At 39.6% G+C, this 22,787-nt stretch overlaps 1 protein-coding gene across 1 annotated transcript in view; it reads left to right on the top strand.

The window, feature by feature from the left end:
• Window positions 1–1,033: 1,033 nt before the first annotated feature.
• LOC128575195 (cytochrome P450 4X1) overlaps window positions 1,034–22,787 on the top strand; it is a 39,544-nt gene continuing 17,790 nt past the window's right edge. The window contains exons 1-6 of the mRNA XM_053576641.1: window positions 1,034–2,278; window positions 6,796–6,937; window positions 8,103–8,147; window positions 9,807–9,934; window positions 11,940–12,067; window positions 12,152–12,306. Of these exons, the coding sequence (XP_053432616.1) occupies window positions 2,102–2,278; window positions 6,796–6,937; window positions 8,103–8,147; window positions 9,807–9,934; window positions 11,940–12,067; window positions 12,152–12,306 (775 nt within the window). The 5' untranslated portion in view covers window positions 1,034–2,101. The remainder of the gene's footprint in view (window positions 2,279–6,795; window positions 6,938–8,102; window positions 8,148–9,806; window positions 9,935–11,939; window positions 12,068–12,151; window positions 12,307–22,787) is intronic.

Consider the following 22,787-nt stretch of genomic DNA (forward strand, 5'->3'; position numbering starts at 1 on the left):
CTCACTGCTACCTCTCTTCACCCAATTTATTCTCATAAATGTTAAGCTCTCAAGACCTGGAGTTAGACTTCCTGGATTCCAATACTGTCCCCATGTCCTTGGGCAAATTGCAAAATCTGTCTGTGTCTCAGTTTCCACATAATGGAAAACGGTAACACGACCTCAAATATTTATTATAAAGATTAAACTAACTTAATTCATGCAAATCACTTTAGAATAGTACTTGGCACTAGTAAGGACACAATAAATATTTAGCTGTCTTTATTAGCTTCTAAATAGCTGTCAGAGTGACCTGATATCTAATCATCTCATTTTCCATCTTTGATCTCGTCAGTGGATTCCCATGGGCCTACTGTGCTCTGACTTTTGCCCTAAGTGTGGTCTTAGCAGCCATACTTCTCTTTGAGGCTAAACAGCTCCCACAATCCAGTTGGCTCTGACTGTTTCATGGTCTGTTCACACACTTTTCTGCCCTGTTGAACACTCTTTCCCTTCTGACATGGTAAGACGCTACCTTACTAGACCATACATCCCATGAAGGCAGGGCCATGTCAATTCTGCTCAAGGCTGCATGTCCAGTGCTCAGGGAAATCCACTCGATATTGAGGGAATGAATGAAAGCATCTCCTAGACTATGAAACTTTTTCTGCATCCTCTCCTCACCTGTATCCCTTCTCCTCAACCTGGAAAAAGTTCATTACTCTCTCCTTTGTCTGCTATCCAGTTTCTATGACAGTTACCTGGATAGTGTTAGGTGGCCCTCGCCTCCCCTCTGTGCTATGAGTCCCTGGGATGTGCCCACCACAGGACCTGGGACATGGTGAATGCTCAGCACATGTTTACTGAGTGCAGGAGCAAGTCAGGGAGGAGTAAATTTCTGGAATCCCTCATTGGGGACAGCTGCAATGCTGTCTTGGAATCCAGCTCCACAAACCTATAGATTTTTATCCCGCTGGTTCTGTGTGCTGAAATATGTTATCTATTAAAAATTCATTTATTATTAAGTAATGATAGATTTCCACATTTTAATTGATCGAAGACATATATTGCCATACTGAGTTATTATAATTTCAGTCAAAAGTCAGCGACATTGTACTGCCCTGTTTGTAGAGAACTGAACGGTTTTCTTTGGGCCATGTAAAGTATCCAGGCCTTTCCTCCACATTGCTCGCTTCTTGTCTCTGTATTAGACATGGAAGGGGCTGTCAGATGAGCACTGGCAGAGATGCAGAGAGTTTTCTGGGAGGCTCACGGGGCTCATTTTTTCCTAGAGGCATCACTATCCATGCTGATCAGGTTCACAGCATCTCCAACCCTTTGTACTCTGGTCAAGAAAATCCAATTCAGTGGACATTTGAGCAGGAAAATCAAGAGAAGGAAGGAGTCACTGCTCTCCTCTAGAATCAGATTTTTGAGTTGTAATAAATTAAAAACCAGTCTTCGGCCATAGTAAATAATTTTCTAAATTCCTTTAGCCTCCATTAACGTGCGCTTTGTCAATCAGCGGCAGAGAAAACACAGGCAGTAGCATAAAGAAATGTTCTCTGGCCTCATATGGGCAGCTGGAAATAGCTCCTGGGGGACGTGGGGACACACTTGGAATAGGGTGGGAGCCAACTGGAAACCGTGTAATAATACCAGCACCCCACTGGTAGAAGAATATTGGTCATGTACATCTCCCCACCTCCGCTTTTGTAAATTTTGATAGAATGCCAAAGAGGAAAAGATGGTCTTTTTGCATAGCAGTCTCTTATTTGTGAAAGAAAAACAATGACCTCAACCTTGGCATTATTTCATATTCTAAATTAAGATCTCTCGCGACTGAAAACTGTCCCACTTAAATCATGACACCCGGGAGCGTGCGAGCAGTCGTCCTGCGGAAGGGCGTGCACCGATAGGTACCCAGGTTATAACCCAGGCGCGCGCCTGCAGCCTCTCCTGGGCCTGCCTCTCCCGCTGCCCTTCCGCCTTCCGGGAAGCAGGAGCATCGCGGAGGGCTCACAGGGGTTGGGGGTGGCTGATCCTCTGCCAGATCCCGGCTGGAGAAAGCTCACCCTCTCCCGGGCCCCCGAGACCGCGGGCGTTCCGCGTTGCGCAGACGATGGAGTCCTCCTGGCTTGAGACGCACTGGGCGCGGCCCTTGTACCTGGCGTTCGCGTTCTGCCTGGCCCTGGGGCTGCTGCAGGCCGCCAAGCTCTACCTGCGGAGGCAGCGGCTGCTGCGGGACCTGCGCGACTTCCCCATGCCCCCGGTCCACTGGTTCCATGGGCACCAGAAGGTAGATGGAAGGGAGGGAGGAGGAGGGTGCCGCCCAGGAAAGCAGCGGGCAGAGAGGCGGCTGCTCCCTTCCCCCCTCCGCTCCCCAGCCCTCGGTCCTCTGCGTCCCCTCCGTCCTGCACAGCCCTTTCAGCCGGCCTGTGGCTGTCAGCATCTTTTCATTACTCTAGACTTGCTCTCACAGCCCTGCAGGAAAAGGTCACAGGGGAGGAAGCTTTGGGAGCTGGAAGACAGCTGTTCAAAGAGCCTAAATATTGAAAAAGCAAGGTGTAACTCAGGGCTATCTCTAATTGTTCCACCAACCTCTCGTATTTATATACTGAACTGTAATAAATAATACGTATTAATTACAGAAAATATGCAAAATCGGGCACAATAGTTGGTGCCCTTAGTCCATTCTAATTAGGGAAAACTAATTCACTGTTCTTTTTTTATTATTTATTAAATCATAGCTGTGTACATTGATATGATCATGGGGCATCATTCACTAGCTTCACAGAGCGTTTGACACACTTTCATCACACTGGTTAACATAGCCTGCCTGGCATTCTCTCAGTTACTGTGCCAAGACACTTACATTCCACATTTACCGAGTTTCACATATACCCTTGTAAGATGCACCGCTGGTGTATAATTCTCTGTTCTTAAGATTCTTGTGACACAGGGAGTGGCGGCTTCAGCGAACCACTCAGGAAATACTGATAGATGGAAATTTGTAAAGTAGAGAGAGAGACTTTTGGTGTTTCCTGTTCTCTAAGTCCGCTCTCGCCCCATTCTTTTTTTTATTCATTCAACCCGACTGGGAGTGGCACTTGTGTGACAGGTATTAGGATTACAAAAGAAAATGGGTCCCGGCTCTCAAGGAGCCCTAGGCAGGTGCAGACTTAGACCAGAAAGAGAAAATGAAATGTATGGTAAGAGGGCTTTAGTAGGGCGCTAGCGGACATCTCTGCCTAGGGGAGGAAAGAACATCTGGAAAGGGCTGAGCAGACTCTCAAAGGACCACCGGGGTAGGGAGACTGTTTCCAGCAGTCTGGTGTTGGCCTCCTCCACTAACTGGTCCTTCCCTAAAGCAACCACTGTCAACTCTTGTTATCTATTTCTTCTGGTATATAAATCCTTACTTGTAAAATAAAATGACTATCTTACATTTATCAATTTACTAACTTTAGACATCCATCTATGAACTTCTTTATGACAGGTAATCACTTAAGTTTATCTTCCACTGTCCCAATCTAGTTACACTGAATTTTTTGTACACTGAATTTTTTAATCAAATAGAAAAAATTACTATCATATTATTTTGATTATTTGCTGCTGATCTAAATGATTCCCTTTGATTTTGTTCCTTTCCTCAGAGATTGCCCCCCACCCCCTGGTACTTTTATCTTCCTCTTTTTCTCATCTACTTATTTTTGACTATCACTATTTTTTTCCAAATGCTTTATTAGATCTGCCAAACCGATCTCAATAATCTTTCCAAATATTCAAACATATCAAATAATCTGTCAGTCCATATGCTTTTCTGGAAACAATTTTCCTATAGACCTCTCCTGTTCCAATCAAGACGGATTGTTCTTCAGGCCTGGTACACAGACATTGTCCAAGCCTTGACACTGATGCTGTCCTGTGTTTTCTATATGCGTGCGTGTGTTTCCTGGATACTATGTCTTCTTTTGTTTCCATTAAATTGGTTTGGCATCCTTGTCAAGAATCTATTGACTATATGCTCAATGATCTTGAAGTGTAAAAAAAAAAAATCAATTGAACATAAATGTCAAGGTCTGTTTCTGGATTTTTAATTCTATCCATTGATTTATGTCTGTCCATGTGCCAGCACCATATTGCCCTAATTGCTGTTTCTTTGTAGTAAGCTTTAAAATTAGGAAGTGTCAATCATCCCACTTTGTTCTTTTTCAAGATCATTTTGGCTATTCTGGATTCTTGAATTTCTATATGAATTTTGGGACAAGCCTGTGAATTTCTACAGAGAAACCAGCTGGGATTCTGATAGGGATTGTATTAAATCTGTAGATTGGGCTCACGTCTGTAATCCGAGCACTCTGGGATGCGACGGCGGGTGGATTGCCTGAGCTCACAGGTTTGAGATCAGCCTGAGCCAGACCGAGACCCAGTCTCTAAAAATAGCCAGGCATTGTGGTGGGAACCTGTAGTCCCAGCTACTTAGGCTGAGGCAAGAGAATCGCTTGAGCCTAGGAGTTTGAGGTTGCTGTGAGCTATGATGCTACGGCATACTACTGAGGGTGACCAAGTGAGACTCTGTCTCAAATAAATAAATAACTCTATGGATCAATTTGGGGAGTATTACCATCTTAACAGTATTCCGTTTTTATATTCATGAATATAGGATGCCTTTCCATCTTCTTTAACCTTTTTTGACACTATTGTGTAGTTTTCAGAGCATGAGTTTTGTGTTTCTTTTGTTAAATATATTTCTGAGTGTTTTATCCTTTTTGATACTACTGTGTCTTCATTTCATTGCAAATTATTTATTGCATTCATGGAGTTTTAAATATGTGAAACTTGACTGTCACTAAGTTATTTTTGAGTGGGTGTTTTAGAGAATTTTGCAGATTAGAGATGGCTGACATATCAAACTGTTTAATATGACTATCCTATTTAACAAGATCAGATTCCTTTCAGTGGTTCACCACTCAAGAAGTCACAAGGAAAGGAGGGAACTATTTTAGATAGACAGTACCATTTTGAATGATACATAATAATTGTACATATTTATGGGAGCACATATGATATTTTGATACATGTTTTGCAATGTGTAATGATCAAATATGTCTAATACCCATTTTCAAATGTATTTAGGCATTGCCATGGGGATGAAGAAATAGAACTTAAATATATTATAGGATTCAAAACAACTCTCTGTCTTTTCTATGCAGTCAGCAAATGTGAAAATTGTAACCAGGCTCTGCACCAGTCACTTACACCAGGGTTGGTGGATTTGAACCCGGCCTAGGCCTGCTAAACAACAATGACTACTACAACAACAACTACAAAAAATAAAAAATCCAGGCATTGTGATGGGCGCCTGTAGTGCCAGCTATTTGGGAGGCTGAGGCAAGATAATGGCTTAAGCCCAAGAGTTTGAGGTTGCTGTGAGCTGTGATACCACGGCACTCCTCTGAGAGCGACACAGTGAGACTCTGTCTCAAAAAAACAAAAAAACAAAAAAAAAAAAAGAAAAGAAAATTGTAACCAAAAACTTTCATGTAGCTGGGGGTGTCCATAAAAATTTGTTGCCTTTTTTCCCTCATACAAGGAAACAAATAATCCTTGTATGAGGTTAGAATTTCCACGAAGAAAGATCTTGCCTTTTTTATATTTCAGTGTATCTTTATCACCTGATACAGGTAATAGGTACTCAATACTTGTTTGTTTATTGTTTATGAGTGAATAAGGGGAAAGATATTCACCCTGTTGGAAACCACCAGTCTGGCTAGTTAGTGGGGACTTGTCACTGGCTTGGTTATGGCAGCGTTAGCTGAAAAGAGCCTGCAACATTTCAGAAACTAGATTTTAAGAGTCTCAACCTGTCAGTGGTTTTACCATCCAAAGAACACTTTAAAATTGCTAAGTGATAACAGAAAAAAAGTATAAGCCAGCATTTTCCACTTCTTCTGAGGATAATAATACAAGAAAGAATTTGCCAACTTGAAAATTGCTTTGCAGGTGGGAACCCGCATCATCTTGCTCAAGGGTATAGATGGGGACACAGAGACACACCTATGAGTGCCTGGTACTTTACACAAGAAGCAAATGTAAATAATCTTATTTTCAGTGGTTTAGAGACACCATTTAAGTGAGCCATTAGTAATTTGATTATAAAAGTTAAAAGTCCTTCTCTGATGGTAGTATTTGTACTCTCATTCATAAATGTTGCAATTTGAGAGTTTTGTATTTGAGTTTGCTTCAAGCTTCACACATTTGGGTAAATGGGCCTTATACTGTTGGGGGGAAATTGGATTTTCTTTGTAGATGGAATTGGCTTGTTTTTAGAGAGAAGCATTTATGATTAAGTCATAAGAAAGAATCGCTATGTGGAACAGGGAGAAGGACTGGTGAGCTGAATGGTGGGTCATGTTCAATTACTAACAGCTTCCCATTGTAGGAAAGAAATATTTTTTAACCTCTAGACTCCATTCCTAATCCACATGTGATGTTCACAGGTAAAGCAGAGCGTGACTCAGCTCACCTCTCCCTCTGTTGGGAAAACAGCTCATAGTTTATATTATTTGACAGTGACTTGGTATGGGGATACAGCATATATTTATATCAAGAGGATAAATACACTAACCTTATTTAAGAAACCATCCCTCAAGCTTAGATCCCAAAGAAAGCATGCTCACTCACTTCCAGAAAAGGGATCAGGCTCGTCTGCGCCTGTGACCTTATTCAGGCCCTACACTTAGCGAGTGTCTGTAAGAGGGGACAAGTCCAGCCTGTCTGGTTCTCTATTTTCCTTTCCTTTTTTCACTGCAGGTTTTTCGGGATGATGATTTTGATAAGATTGGGGAAATTGTTGAGAAATACCCTCGTGCCTTCCCTTGTTGGGTCGGGCGTTTCCAGGTGTTCTTCTATATCTATGACCCGGACTATGCCAAGATATTTCTGAGTAGAACAGGTAAGAAAAGGGGCAAATCTCCGGGACCTAATCCTCCTACGAGTGAAATGCACAGAACGCACAGGCAGGATTCTGAAGCGAAGATTAGCATCAGATTTTAAGAGACACTGGCACAAATGTGGTTTCCTACAAATACTGGAGGGGATTCCCATGTCCTCCTCAGTCCCTTGTCTGTTGAGGTTCCCTAGGCCCTTTGAGGTCAGTGTATCTTAAAGCCCAGCTGGCATTCACAACCTTGCTGCAGGCTTCCTTTGCCTCTCTTGGTTTTATGACTCCCGTGTCCACAGCACTCCCCAGCCCCACACCCTGTATTGAGCATAAGTCTTCAGGGAAATCAGAAGTAACTCTGCTGTGTCACTATGGGAACTGAATGCTGGGTCATTAATCTACAGATATGCATCTTGATTGTGATCTAAATTTCTGTTTCTCTCTCTGCACGTTTCTCAACCATGTTCCTCTTGGAAGCATGAGTCGTCTACCTCCCCCTCCCCAAACTTTTTCAAGGCTTTCATCCTGGATTGTTTCCTAGTGCAACACTAAAACATCCCATTTTGCTCTGTTGACTTTGGAAAACCATGGTCTCATATTCTAATCTTCTTTCCTGGGCCATTGTATCCATCACCCTAATGCAACTTAATTTTTTAAAACGGGCTTTTTCTGACTATCTCTGTGTTCCCAGTCCTCACCCACCCTCCCACCCCTGCTCTGATTTGTTCTATGTTGTCTCTTACGCACAAGACCTAAAACACCTCCACCCTAGGGTTCAGGAGAAGACATAGGGGCATTGGTATCTCACTACCCTGCTGTAGTAGTTAATTAATTTGCCCACCATAAAGGATTTGTGATGTATCAACTCCTGTACTGGAAACTTTTCAACCTCTAGGCAATCTCTGCTTTTGTTGAAGGAAATGTAAACAAAGGAAGAATCTGGGCTTGTGTAACCTGTCTGCCTCTAGGGTCCTGCTGTTCTCTCACAGGGAACCAAGACACAGGGTTTCCCCCAGGCTACCAAGGGCCCCAGGGTGTGAGCTCTGGGTTTCCTCTTGCCCACTATTTGTGGTTAATGTAGGCAAATGGAGATATAATGTAGAAACACCACCAACTTTAATTGGTAACGAATGTTCCCTCTAATGCTATCTTTTGTCTCTTCTGCTTGATTCTACAGACCCCAAGTCTCAGTATTTGCACAAGTTCCTAATTCCATCCATTGGTATGTATGTGCGCATGAGCAATGTAACCCACTCTCATTTAAATCATTTAAAGTCTCCTTTCCATAGTAAAGCATCCCAGAGAAACTCAACTCTGAATTCAAATGTGTTAAAGAGTGAGAATTATCTACATGAAAGTTATCTAAGTGAATGGTCAAGAGAGCTGTAAAGTCAACACAGTACCACTTCCTAGAAAGTCTCTTTGTCCATTTTTCTCTCCAAAGTCCCATTCTTAAGACGGCAGATGTGGGGATCTGTCCCTCATCTTTCTTTAAAACTGCAGTCTCAGGTGGCACTTGTGGCACAGTGGGTAGGGCGGCAGCCCCATATACCAAGGCTGGCGGGTTCGAACCCAGCCCCGGCCAGCTAAAACAGCAGTGACAACTGCAACAAAAAATAGCCAGGCGTTGTGGCGGGCACCTGTAGTCCTAGCTATTCGGGAGGCTGAGGCAAGAGAATCGCCTAAGCCTCAGAGCAGAGGTTGCTGTGAACTGTAACGTCACAACACTCTACCCAGGGTGACAAAGTGAGACTCAGTTTCAAAAAAAAAATAAAAATTAAAAAATAAATAAATAAAACTGCAGTCTCACCATTCCTATTCTCCTTTTTTATCCTTTTTTCTGTTTTGTTTTCCTGAGTTCTTTTATTTACATATGCAAATCAGTAAAATTTTGCTCTTAAGTATAGTTTGGCAATATTCTGTGAACAGATAAATCAAGCTCTTTAATCTATAATGGGTATTTATGTTAGATAAGGAAAGAATTAAATAAACTATAGGCTTGAATTCAAAATCCTGTTTCCTCCCACATTGACTAGCTGAATGTGATCTTGGCGAAGTCATTTAATCTCTCTACCCAGTGAATCTGATCTTTGAAAATGAGGATGAGCATCACATCACTGGGCTGTTATGAGGATTAAAAGAAACACATATTTTCATCACTTAATGTAATGGCTGGCATTGTACCAACACCACATCATGCGTGCATCACAAGCCCAGTGTATTGTAAGCACTCAATGAATGATATCGATTACATATTAATAAACTTTAAAGTCCTTTTAAAGCCATATCCTTAATGGCTATTCTGGCAATAGAAGATTGCGAAGTGTTGGCCTCAATAAGTGTTTCCACTATGTATCATTTGCAGACCAAGACTCAAGGAGGGAACATCTGGGGACAGAGTGGACACTCTGGCCTAGTTCCTTGTGAATTCGTGTTCAAAGTATATTTATGAATTGGTTTGGAGTGCAGAGTAAATGAATCCATTTGTTATGTTTCTAGTGTGAGCTAGGAAGTAGGTTGCAGCTTCATTTAGTATGTGACACAGTGAAGTGGGTATTTATTATCATACTTCATTGTTGAGAAAACCAAGGAAGGTTAAGTTACTTACTCAGTTACTGCATAGGTAGTGATTGGTGACTTCCAGATTAGCATTGCATCTTACCAGGCTTTGAAACTTATCAGACTTTGAAACTCTCACCATGTTAGATGCATCCACCCTACATGTAAGCATCAGTGCACACCTCTGTCTTAATACATGAACAGTGCTTTAATATTCCACTGTTTTGCGACCTGTGGTCATGGTCATTCCATCCTGTCTATGTTCATCATCTCTCTTTCTTCATCTCATCTAATAAAATTCATGTGCCTTTCATTCCTCAAGGGAAAGGACTGATAAATCTAGAAGGGCCCAAGTGGTTCCAGCACCGTCGCCTACTAACTCCTGGATTCCATTTTAACATCCTGAAAACGTATGTTGACATCATGATCTGTTCTGTGAACATAATGCTGGTAAGTGAGAGGGGAATGTGCTCTGGTACATTGTAAAATGCTTCTGACAGGGACATATTGGCATATGTTAGCAGGTGTTGAAAATCAAAAGTCATTAATTTCTAGAAATTGACCAATATTCAAGTACCCATTGGGCAATAGGTGTCTGTAAGTCTTTGTTATGTCCTATAGGTGATAAAAAGAAAAAAGAAGATCTGGTCCTCTGTCTTTGATATATTTTGAGATCCTATTATGATGATAAAATGAGTACCAACTGGGGAGATTCAGACAGTAAGTGCTATAGATGACAGGTAAAGAAAGGCAGGAACAGCTCTTACAGCTTCAGATTAGAGGAAACTCAAATTTGCCATGAAATACAAGCTGCACTTCAGTTTATAGATAACAGGGATGAGAGAATTCAAAGCAGAATAGTCAGCTTGAACAAAGGTTTTTGCCGTTGACATGGCCTTGCCAATGGCCATAAAGGATGGAACGAAGAACAATGTCTGTATTAAAATTGCAGGTGTGAGTTTTGCCTTCTACATGGCAGAGGATCATGAGGTGCTGACCTGTGCCTTCCAAAGGAGCAGAAGGATGTTGTAGAGAAACATTCCTGTTGGCAATGTCTGACTTATAAATGAGTTCTTTTCCAACACTCTATTTGTACAGTGGTTGTAATTTTTAAATTACATTTTTTTGAGATCAGACACGTAATTCATTAATACAGCTCACCATCATAAATGCTTTGAACGACAGCCCCGAAGCCAAAGTTTCCCTCAGCAGCTGTAAACTCAGCCCTGACCTCAGAGGAACCACTGCTACCAGCTCAATGATTGGGTTCTCAGCCGAGCTCACAGAAGCAGATTGAAGTGCTGGGACCGTGGTAAAAACACTGGTGCGAGTTCTCAAGGTAGAGAGACCTGGAGACCATGAGGGAGGAAAGCCTCCCCTTCCGATTCTGATGGTTGTCCAACTTCAGCACCAATTCAATCCACCAGTGATTGTATTTGAGTTTTCTCTCCACTTTTAGGAGCCATTTCTGCCCTCCTCCTTTCTCAGCCTCACATTTCCCTGGGATTCCTCTCACACTTCCTCCCTCTGCTGAATTGTTCCAGACTCAGAGTTCCTCAAGTGTAAGAAGCCTGTCTTTCTTTGCACTCATTTCTTCTAGACTCACATTGTATACTCAGTGAAACTTACATAGTTCTGATGAAGGCTATTAAACTAAACAATTGACACATAGGTAAAAGTTTTTAAAACTCTCTTTGCCTTTTATTTCTGGTTTCCAAGTCCTTAATACCCAACTTAACACCCGTAGGTACTCAAATGGAGTTTGACTGAACTTAAACCTTTCAATTTATTTGTATTTTTACATAAATAATGCTTTTTGTGACAAATACATTTTCAACTGGGGACATTGTGGCAGTTCTAAAAAGTCAAGCAAAGCGTTTCAGGGCAGTGTGGGTGGGTCTCTTTTGTGGGGATGCCAGGTGGGCACAGGCCATGCTTGGCGAGGGGTCGGCTCCTGGCAGCAGCTCCTCTCCACAGCATCTCTATGTCCCCCACTTCTGGATCTAACATGTTTTTAAGACTGTTCCAGGTTTAAGTGTGGTTATGGTAGTTGAGAGAAGTGCAGTGGTATCTAATAAGTTGGGAATTGAAGATGGATGAGGCTCTGGAGAAACCCCTTATAATTATAGGTCTTGTATCAGTGAATGTGTGTTTTCATGGAATTCTGGTCTGTTTGAAAGCAGAGTTAACAGTAATAATTGGAAAGCCAAAGATCCTTGCCTCAGCCATTCCCCAGATGTGTTCGGTCCACATGCTTTCTTACTCAGTGGGGTGCCTGTTTCCCTTCCGTGCACCCATTGTAAGTACATGGCTTATTTCCTTATGTGACCTTCGTTTTGGTTCCTACTGAGTCAAGGTTTTTTCCCTTAGATCATAAGGGCAGAGTCAGGGAGGAGCCTTCAAACAAAGGCAGTTTGATGACTGTGAGGATGTTGATCTTGCCCTCCTATTCCAGGATAAATGGGAAAAGCTTTGCGGCACTCAGGACACATCTATCGAGGTTTCTGACCACATCCACTTGATGGCCCTGGACACGATCATGAAATGTGCTTTCAGCCAGGAGACCAACTGCCAGATAAACAGGTCAGTGACAGGAAAGCAAAAAAGACATTTGCTTACAATTATCTAAGTCATTCATTGACACATTGTCCCCACTTTCTCTTCTAGCACCCATGATGCTTATGTAAAAGCTACGTTTGAAATCAGCAGAATTCTGTATTACCGCACATATAACTTCTTGTATCACCATGACATGATTTTCAAACTCAGTCCTCTCAGCCGCCGCTTGGAGAAGTTAAACCAAGTGGTCCATCGCTACACAGGTATTGGTTGAACTTGGGTGGCCCACATCCATGCACTGTCATAATTGTATTGTTCCTATCTAGAGGGAGAGCTTCCATGTGAAAAGAGCAAGAATATTTGTTCTTTTTTTGTTGTTTGTTTGTTTTTTATTGTTGGGGATTCATTGAGGATACAATAAGCGAGGTTACACTGATTGCAATTGTTAGGTAAAATCCCTCTTGCAATCATGTCTTGCCCCCATAAAGTGTGACACACACCAAGGCCCCACCCCCCTCCCTCCGTCCCTCTTACTGCTTTTCCTCCCCCTCATAACCTTAATTGTCATTAATTGTCCTCATATCAAAATTGAGTACATAGGATTCATGCTTCTCCATTCTTGTGATGCTTTACTAAGAATAATGTCTTCCACTTCCATCCAGGTTAATACAAAGGATGTAAAGTCTCCATTTTTTTTAATAGCTGAATAGTATTCCATGGTATACATATACCACAGCTTGTTAATCCATTCCTGGGTTGGTGGGCATTTAGGCTGTTTCCACATTTTGGCGATTGTAAATTGAGCTGCAATAAACAGTCTAGTACAAGTGTCCTTATGATAAAAGGATTTTTTACCTTCTGGGTAGATGCCCATTAATGGGATTGCAGGATCAAATGGGAGGTCTAGCTTGAGTGCTTTGAGGTTTCTCCATACTTCCTTCCAGAAAGGTTGTACTAGTTTGCAGTCCCACCAGCAGTGTAAAAGTGTTCCCTTCTCTCCACACCCATGCCAGCATCTGCAGTTTTGAGATTTTGAAGAATATTTGTTCTTAATGGAGCGTTTATAAGGACACTGCCCCAATGAAATACAACTTGAGTCCTTTGGATGACTTTGCTATGTTCATAATAGTAGTCTGATCAGAACTCTTCTATATATTATATAATTTTTATTAGACACAATTATTATTAATACAAATATAGTATAGTAAGTGAGCATTTAAAATTTTAACACACACGTGGAATATAGTTTTTTGCACAGTGACTGCAGTAATAGCGACCAGCTGAAAACATCCCTGCAACACAGGAGTGCATAGGGAAACAGGAAACATGGCTGAGCTTTTGTAAAGAAGGTTGATTCAAAAATAGTTTTAGCAAAACGTAAACACAAAATTGAAATTGATTAAGCTTTTAAAGCAATTCAACATTACCCTTCATGAACACCACAGTACAGAATACTTACCAAGGAATTAATCACCCCTTGTGATTTTGGACAAGTTACTACTTCATCTCAGTGTTAGCTGTAAAATGGAAATTAAAAAGGACCTATGTCACAGTGGGGATTTTTTGTGATGATAGATGTGTTAATATACATGTGTTTGTTTGTTTGTTTGTTTGTTTTTTGTGGTTTTTGGCCGGGGCTGGGTTTGAACCCGCCACCTCCGGCATATGGGACAGGCGCCCTACTCCTTGAGCCACAGGCGCCACCCAGTATACATGTTTATAAAGCATTTAGGACAGTGTCTGGCACTGAATAAATGTTACATATAAAGGAGAGTTACTATGCCAAATGCCTTTGCCCCCCCAGGAAATTTGCAAACCATACCAACACATTCACACACATGCATATACACACATGCACATAGATATTATATTATTAGGACACTCAGGGAGGCAAGATAAAAATAATTAAAAACACATAAGCATTATAAATAGCGGTAGTCCTCAAACCTTTCTGTAGCATGGCCCACACACAAAATGTTAATACTTGTATTGTTCATTGGGGGAATAAGCAGAAGTAGGTTTAAGGGCAGCTACATAGAACTTGGTGAAAAAAGTCTTTTTTTTACATAGTCATGATAAAAACAAAATGCAAAGTATTTAGAAAATATTGAATGTTAAAAATTTTTTTTAAACTTCAAAAGAAAACCTGTTCAAAATTGTATATTTTTATTTAGTCAAATGTATCAATATTTTCTTTTGTTGCATCTGAATTTTTAGCATAATTAAAAGCCTTTCTCTAGGTCAGAGTTTCTCAACCCTTGGCACTAATGACCTTTTGAATTGGATAATTCTTTGTTGTCAGGACCTGTGCATTATGGGATGTTTCACTCACGCAATGCCAGTAGAACTCTGACAGTTATGGCAACCAAAAATGTCTCCAAACATTGAAGAATGTCCCCTGAGGTCAAAATAAATTGAGAGCCATTGTTCTATACTCAGGTTGTAGAGAAATTCATGTATGTTTTCTTCCAGCACTTGCATGGTTTCATTTCTTTTTTTGCATTTAGTCTTCTGATTCATTTAGAGTTTCTTCCATGGATGGTGATATTGATCTAATTTTTCCAAATGGTTATCCAGTTGTCCTGGAAGCATTATTAATCTTTTATAAATCTTCCAGTGATTTGAGATAACCACCTTTATCCTACTCTAAACTGACATATGCACTTGTATCTGTTTCTGGATGTTTTCTTCTATTCCATTGGTCTATCTATTAATCCTCTAGAATCACACTTTTTTTTTTTTTTTGCCATAGAGTGTCACTATGTTGCCCTCGGTAGAGTGCTGTGGCATCACAGCTCACAGCAACCTCAAACTCTTGGGCTCAAAAGTTTGCCTCAGCCTCCAAGTAGCTGGGACTACAGGCGCCCGCCACAACACCCAGCTATATTTTGTTGCAGTTATTTAGCTGGCCTGGGCTGGGTTCGAACCCGCCAACCCTCAGTGCATGTGGCTGGCACTGTAACCACTGTGCTACGGGTGCCGAGCCACACTTTCTTAATTAAGGAGATTTTTTAGTTTTTAATGTTAACACACTTTGTTTTTTAAAAAGATTTGGGTTTACAGAAAAATAGAGAAGAAAGGTCAGAGAGTTCCCACATACCTCCTCACCCTATCCCTTCACACAACTTCCTCTGTTGTTAACATCTTACATTAGCAGGGGACATGCGTTATAATTGATGAACCAATATTGGCACATTGTGATTAACTAAAATTCCCAGTTTACTCTAGGGTTCACTCTTTGAGTTATATATTCTATGGGTTTTGACAAATGTATAATGATGTGGATCCACCCTTATAGTGTTATACAGAATAATTTCATTACCTTAAAATTTCCCTGTGCTCCACCTATTTACCCCTCCTTCCCTTGGAACCCCTTGGCAACCATTGATTTTTAAAATTATCTCTATAGTTTTGCCTTTTCCATAATGTCATATAGTTGGAATCGTGCAGTATGTAGCCTTCTCAGACTGGCTTCTTTCACTCAACAATATGCATTTAAAGTTCCTCCAGATATTTTTGTGGCTTGATGGTTGATTTCTTTTTATTACTAAATAATGTTCTACTGTATGGATGTACTACAGGTTTGTTTTTGTCTTTTTGCTTTGGGTACTTTCAAGCTTTGGCATTATAAATAAAGATACTATAGACATTCATGTACAGGTTTGGAGTGAGGAACGTAAGTTTTCAATTTATTTGGGTAAATATCAAAGGGAGCAATTACTGGATCTTATGGTAAGAATATGTTTAGTTTTGTAAAAAACTGCCAAACTGTATTCCAAGGTGGCTGTACCATTTTGCTTTACTACCAGCAAGGAATAGGTTCGTATTCCTCCACATCCTTACCACCATTTAGTGTTGTCAGTGTTTTGAATTTTAACCATTCTAAAAAGTATGTAGCAGTATCTCATTGTTATTTTAATTTGCATTTCCCTGATGACATACAATGTTGAGGATTTTTTCATTTGCTTATTTGCCATTTCTATAACTTCTATGCTGAGGTGTCTTTTTGAATCTTCTGCCCATTTTCAATCGGATCTATTGTGTTCTTACTGTAAGTTTTAAGAATTCTTGGTGTATTTTAGATACCAGTCCATCTAATATGCCTTGTGCAAACATAGTTCTCCCTGTCTGTGACTTGTCTTTCGATTCTCTTAATAGTATCTTTCATAGAGCAAAAAATTTTTAATTTTAATGAATCCAGCTTACCAACATTTTTCTCTCATGAATCATGCATGCTTTTGCTGTTGTATCTAAAAATGTCACACCAAACCCAAGAGCACCTAGATTTTTCTTACAGCATCTTCTAGGAGTTTTATATTTTTGCATTTTACATTTATGTCTATTATCCATTTTAAGTTAATTTCTGTGAAAGCTATAAGATCTGTGTCTAGGTTCAATTTTTTTCTTTTTTTGCATGGATGTCTAGTTGTTCAGGTACCATTTGTCAAAAAGGCTATTCTTTCTCCACTGAATTGTCTGCTTCTTTGTCAGAGATCAGTTGTTGTCTCTATTTTTGCGGGTCTATTTCTATGCTTTCTGTTGTGTTCTCTTGATCTATTTGTCTCTTCTTTCTCCAATACATACTATCTTGATTACTGTAGTTTTCAAGTAAATCCTAAAGTCAAGTAGTATCAATCCTCCAGGTTTATTCTTCTCCTTTCATGTTGGGTTGGCTGTTGTGGGTCTTTTATCATGCCATATAAAATTTAGAATCTGTTCATTGATATCCACAAAATAACTTGTTAGGACTTTGGTTGTGATTGCAATGAATCTATAGATCAAGTAGGCTGGGCATGGTGGCTCATGCCTGTAATCCTAGCACTGTGGGAGGGCGAGGCCAATGGATCACTTGAGCTCAGGAATTTGAGACCAGCCTGAGCAAGAGCAAAACCCTGTCTCTACTAAAAATAGGAAAACAAGCTGGGTGTTGTGGCAGGCACCTATAGTCCCAGCTACTCAGGAGGCTGAGGCAAGAGGATTGCTCAAGCCCAAGATGATGCCTTGACACTCAACCCCAGGGTAACAGAGTGAGACTGTGTTTCAAAAAACAATAAAAATAAAATGAATCTATAGATCAAATTGGGAAGAAATTATACCTTGGCAATACTGAGCCTTCCTGTTCATGGAATATCTCTCGTTTGTCTAGGTCTTTTTTTATTTCTTTCACTAGAGTTTTATAGTTTTACTTAGTAGGTCTTGCAGATATTTTGTTACAATTACTCCTGTTACATTTTCAGAATGCAAATGGTATTTTGTTTTGTTTTTTAAATTTCAGATTCCAATTGTTTGTAGTATGTAAGAAAACAATTGACTTTTGGAATTTTCCACAATTATGTCTTCTGTGAATAAAAACAGTTTGATTTCTTCCTTCCCACTCAGCCTTTCATTTCTTTGTCTTATTATAGTAGGTAAGATTTCCAGTACAATGTTGAATAGGATCAGTGAGAAAGGACATCATTGCTTTATTTCTGATCTTACCAGGACGGCATCTAGTTTCTTACCATTATATATAACTATAAACTTTAGGCTTTTTGTAGATGTTCTTTATCAAGTTCAGGAAGTTCCTCCTCTATTAGTTTGCTGGGAGGTTTTTTATTATTATTATGAATGAATGTTGGATTTTGTCAGATTTTTTTGCATCTATTGATATCATATGATTTTTCCTTTTTAGTCTGTTGATATAATATGCTACATTAATTAATATTTGAATGTTGGACTAGGCTTGCATACCTGAAATTAATCCCACTTGGTCCTGGTATATAATTACTTGTATATATCGTTAGAGTCAATTTGTTAATATTTTGTTGAAGATTTTTGCATATATGTTCATGAGAGATACTGGTCTGTAGTTTTCTTGTAATATCTTTGTCTGGTTTGGCGCTAGAGTAACGCTAGCCTTATAAAATGAGCTAGGAAGTCATTCTTCTGCTTCCCTTTCCTGGAAGAGATTGTAGAAAATTGTTTATTTCTTTCTCAAATATTTGGTAGATTTCCAGTGAAATAATCTGTGCCTGGTTTGTCTGTTTTGGAATGTTGTTATTAATTTAATTTCTTAGTACATATATGTCATAACAAATACTTACAAACTGGGTGACATAGAACAGAAGAAATTTATTCCATCACAGTTCCAGAGGCTAGAGATACAAAATGAAGTGCTTCTTGGTGCCCGTGGCAAAAGGCTTTGCAGGAGAAGACTTGAATTTCTTTTTTTTTTTTTTTTTTTTATTGTTGGGGATTCATTGAGGGTACAATAAGCCAGGTTACACTGATTGCAATTGTTAGGTAAAGTCCCTCTTGCAATCATGTCTTGCCCCCATAAAGTGTGACACACACCGAGGCCCCACCCCCTCCCTCCGTCCCTCTTTCTGCTTCCCCACCCCATAACCTTAATTGTCATTAATTCTCCTCATATCAAAATTAAGTACATAGGATTCATGCTTCTCCATTCTTGTGATGCTTTACTAAGAATAATATCTTCCACTTGCGTTCAGGTTAATACGAAGGATGTAAAGTCTCCATTTTTTTTAATGGCTGGATAGTATTCCATGGTATACATATACCACAGCTTGTTAATCCATTCCTGGGTTGGTGGGCATTTAGGCTGTTTCCACATTTTGGTGATTGTAAATTGAGCTGCAATAAACAGTCTAGTACAAGTGTCCTTATGATAAAAGGATTTTTTTCCTTCTGGGTAGATGCCCAGTAATGGGATTGCAGGATCAAATGGGAGGTCTAGCTTGAGTGCTTTGAAGTTTCTCAATACCTCCTTCCAGAAAGGTTGTACTAGTTTGCAGTCCCACCAGCAGTGTAAAAGTGTTCCCTTCTCTCCACATCCACGCCAGCATCTGCTGTTTTGAGATTTTGTGATGTGGGCCATTCTCACTGGGGTTAGATGATATCTCAGGGCTGTTTCGATTTGCATTTCTCTAATATATAGAGATAATGAACATTTTTTCATGTGTTTGTTAGCCATTCATCTGTCATCTTTAGAGAAAGTTCTATTCATGTCTCTTGCCCCTTGATATATGGGATTGTTGGCTTTTTTCATGTGGATTAATTTGAGCTCTCTATAGATCCTAGTTATCAAGCTTTTGTCTGATTGAAAATATGCAAATATCCTTTCCCATTGTGTAGGTTGTCTTTTTGCTTTGGTTATTGTCTCCTTAGCTGTACAGAAGCTTTTCAGTTTAATGAAGTCCCATTTGTTTATTTTTGTTTTTGTTGTAATTGCCATGGCAGTTTTCTTCATGAAGTCTTTCCCCAGGCCAATATCTTCCAGTGTTTTTCCTATGCTTTCTTTGAGGAATTTTATTGTTTCATGCCTTAAATTTAAGTCCTTTATCCATCTTGAATCAATTTTTGTGAGTGGGGAAAGGTGTGGGTCCAGTTTCAGTCTTTTACATGTAGACATCCATTTATTGAATAGGGATTCTTTCCCCAAAGGTATGTTCTTGTTTGGTTTATCGAAGATTGGGTGCTTGTAAGATGTTAGTTTCATTTCTTGGTTTTCAATTCGATTCCAAGTGTCTATGTCTCTGTTTTTGTGCCAGTACCATGCTGTCTTGACCACTATGGCTTTATAGTACAGACTAAAATCTGGTATGCTGATGCCCCCAGCTTTATTTTTATTACTAAGAACTGCCTTAGCTATACGGGGTTTTTTCCAGTTCCATACAAAACGCGGAATCATTTTTTCCAAATCTTGAAAGTACGATGTTGGTATTTTGATAGGAATGGCATTGAATAGGTAGATTGCTTTGGGAAGTATAGACATTTTAACAATGTTGATTCTTCCCATCCATGAGCATGCTATGTTCTTCCATTTGTTAATATCCTCTGCTATTTCCTTTCTGAGGATTTCATAGTTTTCTTTATGGAGGTCCTTCACCTCCTTCGTTAGGTATATTCCTAGGTATTTCATTTTCTTTGAAATTATGGTGAAGGGAGTTGTGTCCTTAATTAGCTTCTCATCTTGACTGTTATTGGTGTATACAAAGGCTACTGACTTGTGGACATCGATTTTGTATCCTGAAACATTACTGTATTTTTCGATGACTTCTAGGAGTCTTGTGGTTGAGTCTTTGGGGTTCTCTAAGTATAAGATCATGTCGTCAGCAAAGAGGGAGAGTTTGACCTCCTCTGCTCCCATTTGGATTCCCTTTATTTCCTTGTCTTGCCTAATTGTATTGGCTAGAACTTCCAGCACTATATTGAATAGTAAAGGTGACAGAGGACAACCTTGTCTGGTTCCAGTTCTAAGAAGAAAAGCTTTCAGTTTTACTCCATTCAGTAAAATATTAGCTGTGGGTTTGTCATAGATAGCTTCAATCAGTTTTAGAAATGTGCCACCTATGCCTATACTCTTCAGTGTTCTAATTAGAAAAGGATGCTGGATTTTATCAAATGCTTTTTCTGCATCTATTGAGAGGATCATGTGATCTTTATTTTTGCCTCTGTTAATATGGTGGATAACGTTTATGGACTTGCGTATGTTAAACCAGCCTTGCATCCCTGGGATGAAGCCTACTTGATCATGATGAATGACTTTTTTGATGATAAGCTGTAATCTATTGGCTAGGATTTTGTTGAGAATTTTTGCATCTATATTCATGAGTGAGATTGGTCTGAAATTCTCCTTTTTGTTTGGGTCTTTTCCTGGTTTTGGTATCAGGGTGATGTTTGCTTCATAGAATGTGTTGGGGAAGATTCCTTCTTCCTCAATTTTTTGGAATATTTTCTGCAGTACAGGAATAAGCGCTTCCCTGAAGGTTTGATAGAATTCTGGAGTGAAGCCATCTGGACCAGGACATTTTTTGGTTGGAAGCTTTTTTATTGTTTCTTTGATCTCAGTGCTTGAAATTGGTCTGTTCAGGAGCTCTATTTCTTCCTGGCTGATTATAGGGTGAGGGTGTGATTCCAAATATTGATCCATTTCCTTCACATTGTCAAATTTCTGGGCATAGAGTTTCTGGTAGTATTCAGAGATGATCTCTTGTATCTCTGTGGGATCAGTTGTTATTTCCCCTTTATCATTTCTGATTGAGGTTACTAGAGATTTTACTTTTCTATTCCTCGTTAGTCTGGCCAATGGTTTATCTATTTTATTTATTTTTTCAAAAAACCAACTCCTTGTTTCATTAATTTTCTGAATGATTCTTTTGTTTTCAATTTCATTGATCTCTGATTTGATTTTGGATATTTCTTTTCTTCTACTGAGTTTAGGCTTAGATTGTTCTTCTTTTTACAATTCCATAAGATCTCTTGTGAGATTGTTGATGCGCTGTCTTTCTGTTTTTCCAATGTAGGCATCTAAAGCGATGAATTTTCCTCTCAAAACTGCTTTTGCAGTATCCCACAGGTTTTGGTAACTTGTGTCTTCATTGTTGTTATGCTCAAGGAAGTTAATGATTTCCTGTTTTATTTCTTCCTGCACCCATCTGTTATTCAACAGAAGATTGTTTAATTTCCATGCCTTTGGGTGGGGTCGAGCATTTTTGTTAGAGTTGAGTTCCACCTTTAGTGCCTTATGGTCTGAGAAGATACAAGGTAAAATTTCAATTCTTTTGATTCTGTTGATAATTGTTTTGTGTCCCAGGATATGATCAATTTTGGAGAATGTTCCATGGGGTGATGAGAAGAATGTATATTCTTTATCTTTGGGGTGGAGTGTTCTATATGCGTCTATCAAGCATGTTCTAGGGTCTCATTTAAATCTCTTATATCTTTGTTTAATTTCTGTTTAGAGGATCTGTCCAGCTCTGTAAGAAGAGTGTTAAAGTCCCCTGTTATTATGGTATTATCAGATATCATATTGCTCAGACTGAGTAAGGTCTGTTTCAAGAATCTGGGAGCATTTAAATTGGGTGCATAAATATTTAGAATTGAAATGTCTTCTTGTTGTATTTTTCCCTTGACCAATATAAAGTGACCATCTTTGTCTTTTTTGACTTTAGTTGCTTTAAATCCACATGTATCTGAAAATAAGATTGCAAGTCCTCTTTTCTTCTGAATTCCATTTGCCTGAAAACTTGTCTTCCAACCCTTGACTCGGAGTTTTAATTTGTCTTTTGAAGCCAGGTGTGTTTCTTGCAGACAGCAAATGGATGGCTTGTGTTTTTTAATCCAGTCAACCAATCTATGTCTCTTCAGTGGGGAATTCAAGCCATTAACATTTATTGAGATAATTGATAAGTGTGGTAGTATTCTATTCATCTTATTTTGTGAGAGTCCAATGCTTAGTTTTATCTTTTGCATTAGTGTGGAGGTTAAGTTCTGTCCTTTAATTTCTGAGTTCTTACTTTGCTGCTGATCCATTGTGGTGGTCAGTGTGCAGAACAGGTTGAAGAATTTCCTGTAGAGCTGGTCTTGTTGTGGTGAATTTCCTCAATGTTTGTATATCTGTAAATGATTTTATTTCTCTGTCAATTTTGAAGCTTATCTTAGCAGGGTACAGAATTCTGGGCTGGAAATTGTTCTGTTTAAGTAGATTAAAGGTAGATGACCATTGTCTTCTTGCTTGGAAAGTTTCATTAGAGAAGTCTGCGGTCAATCTGATGGATTTGCCCCTGTAGGTCAACTGGCGCTTACTCCTGGCAGCTTGCAGAATCTTTTCTTTTGTCTTGACTTTGGACAGGTTCATCATAGTGTGTCTTGGAGAAGCTCTGTTAGAGTTGAGGTGACCTGGGGTCACCCTGAAAGTAGTGTGTCAGAATCCCTCAATAGTAGTGTGGTAGTAGTGTGTCGA

The sequence above is a fragment of the Nycticebus coucang genome, chromosome 22 (assembly GCF_027406575.1).
Source record: "Nycticebus coucang isolate mNycCou1 chromosome 22, mNycCou1.pri, whole genome shotgun sequence".
NCBI classification, from domain to species: Eukaryota; Metazoa; Chordata; class Mammalia; order Primates; family Lorisidae; genus Nycticebus; species Nycticebus coucang.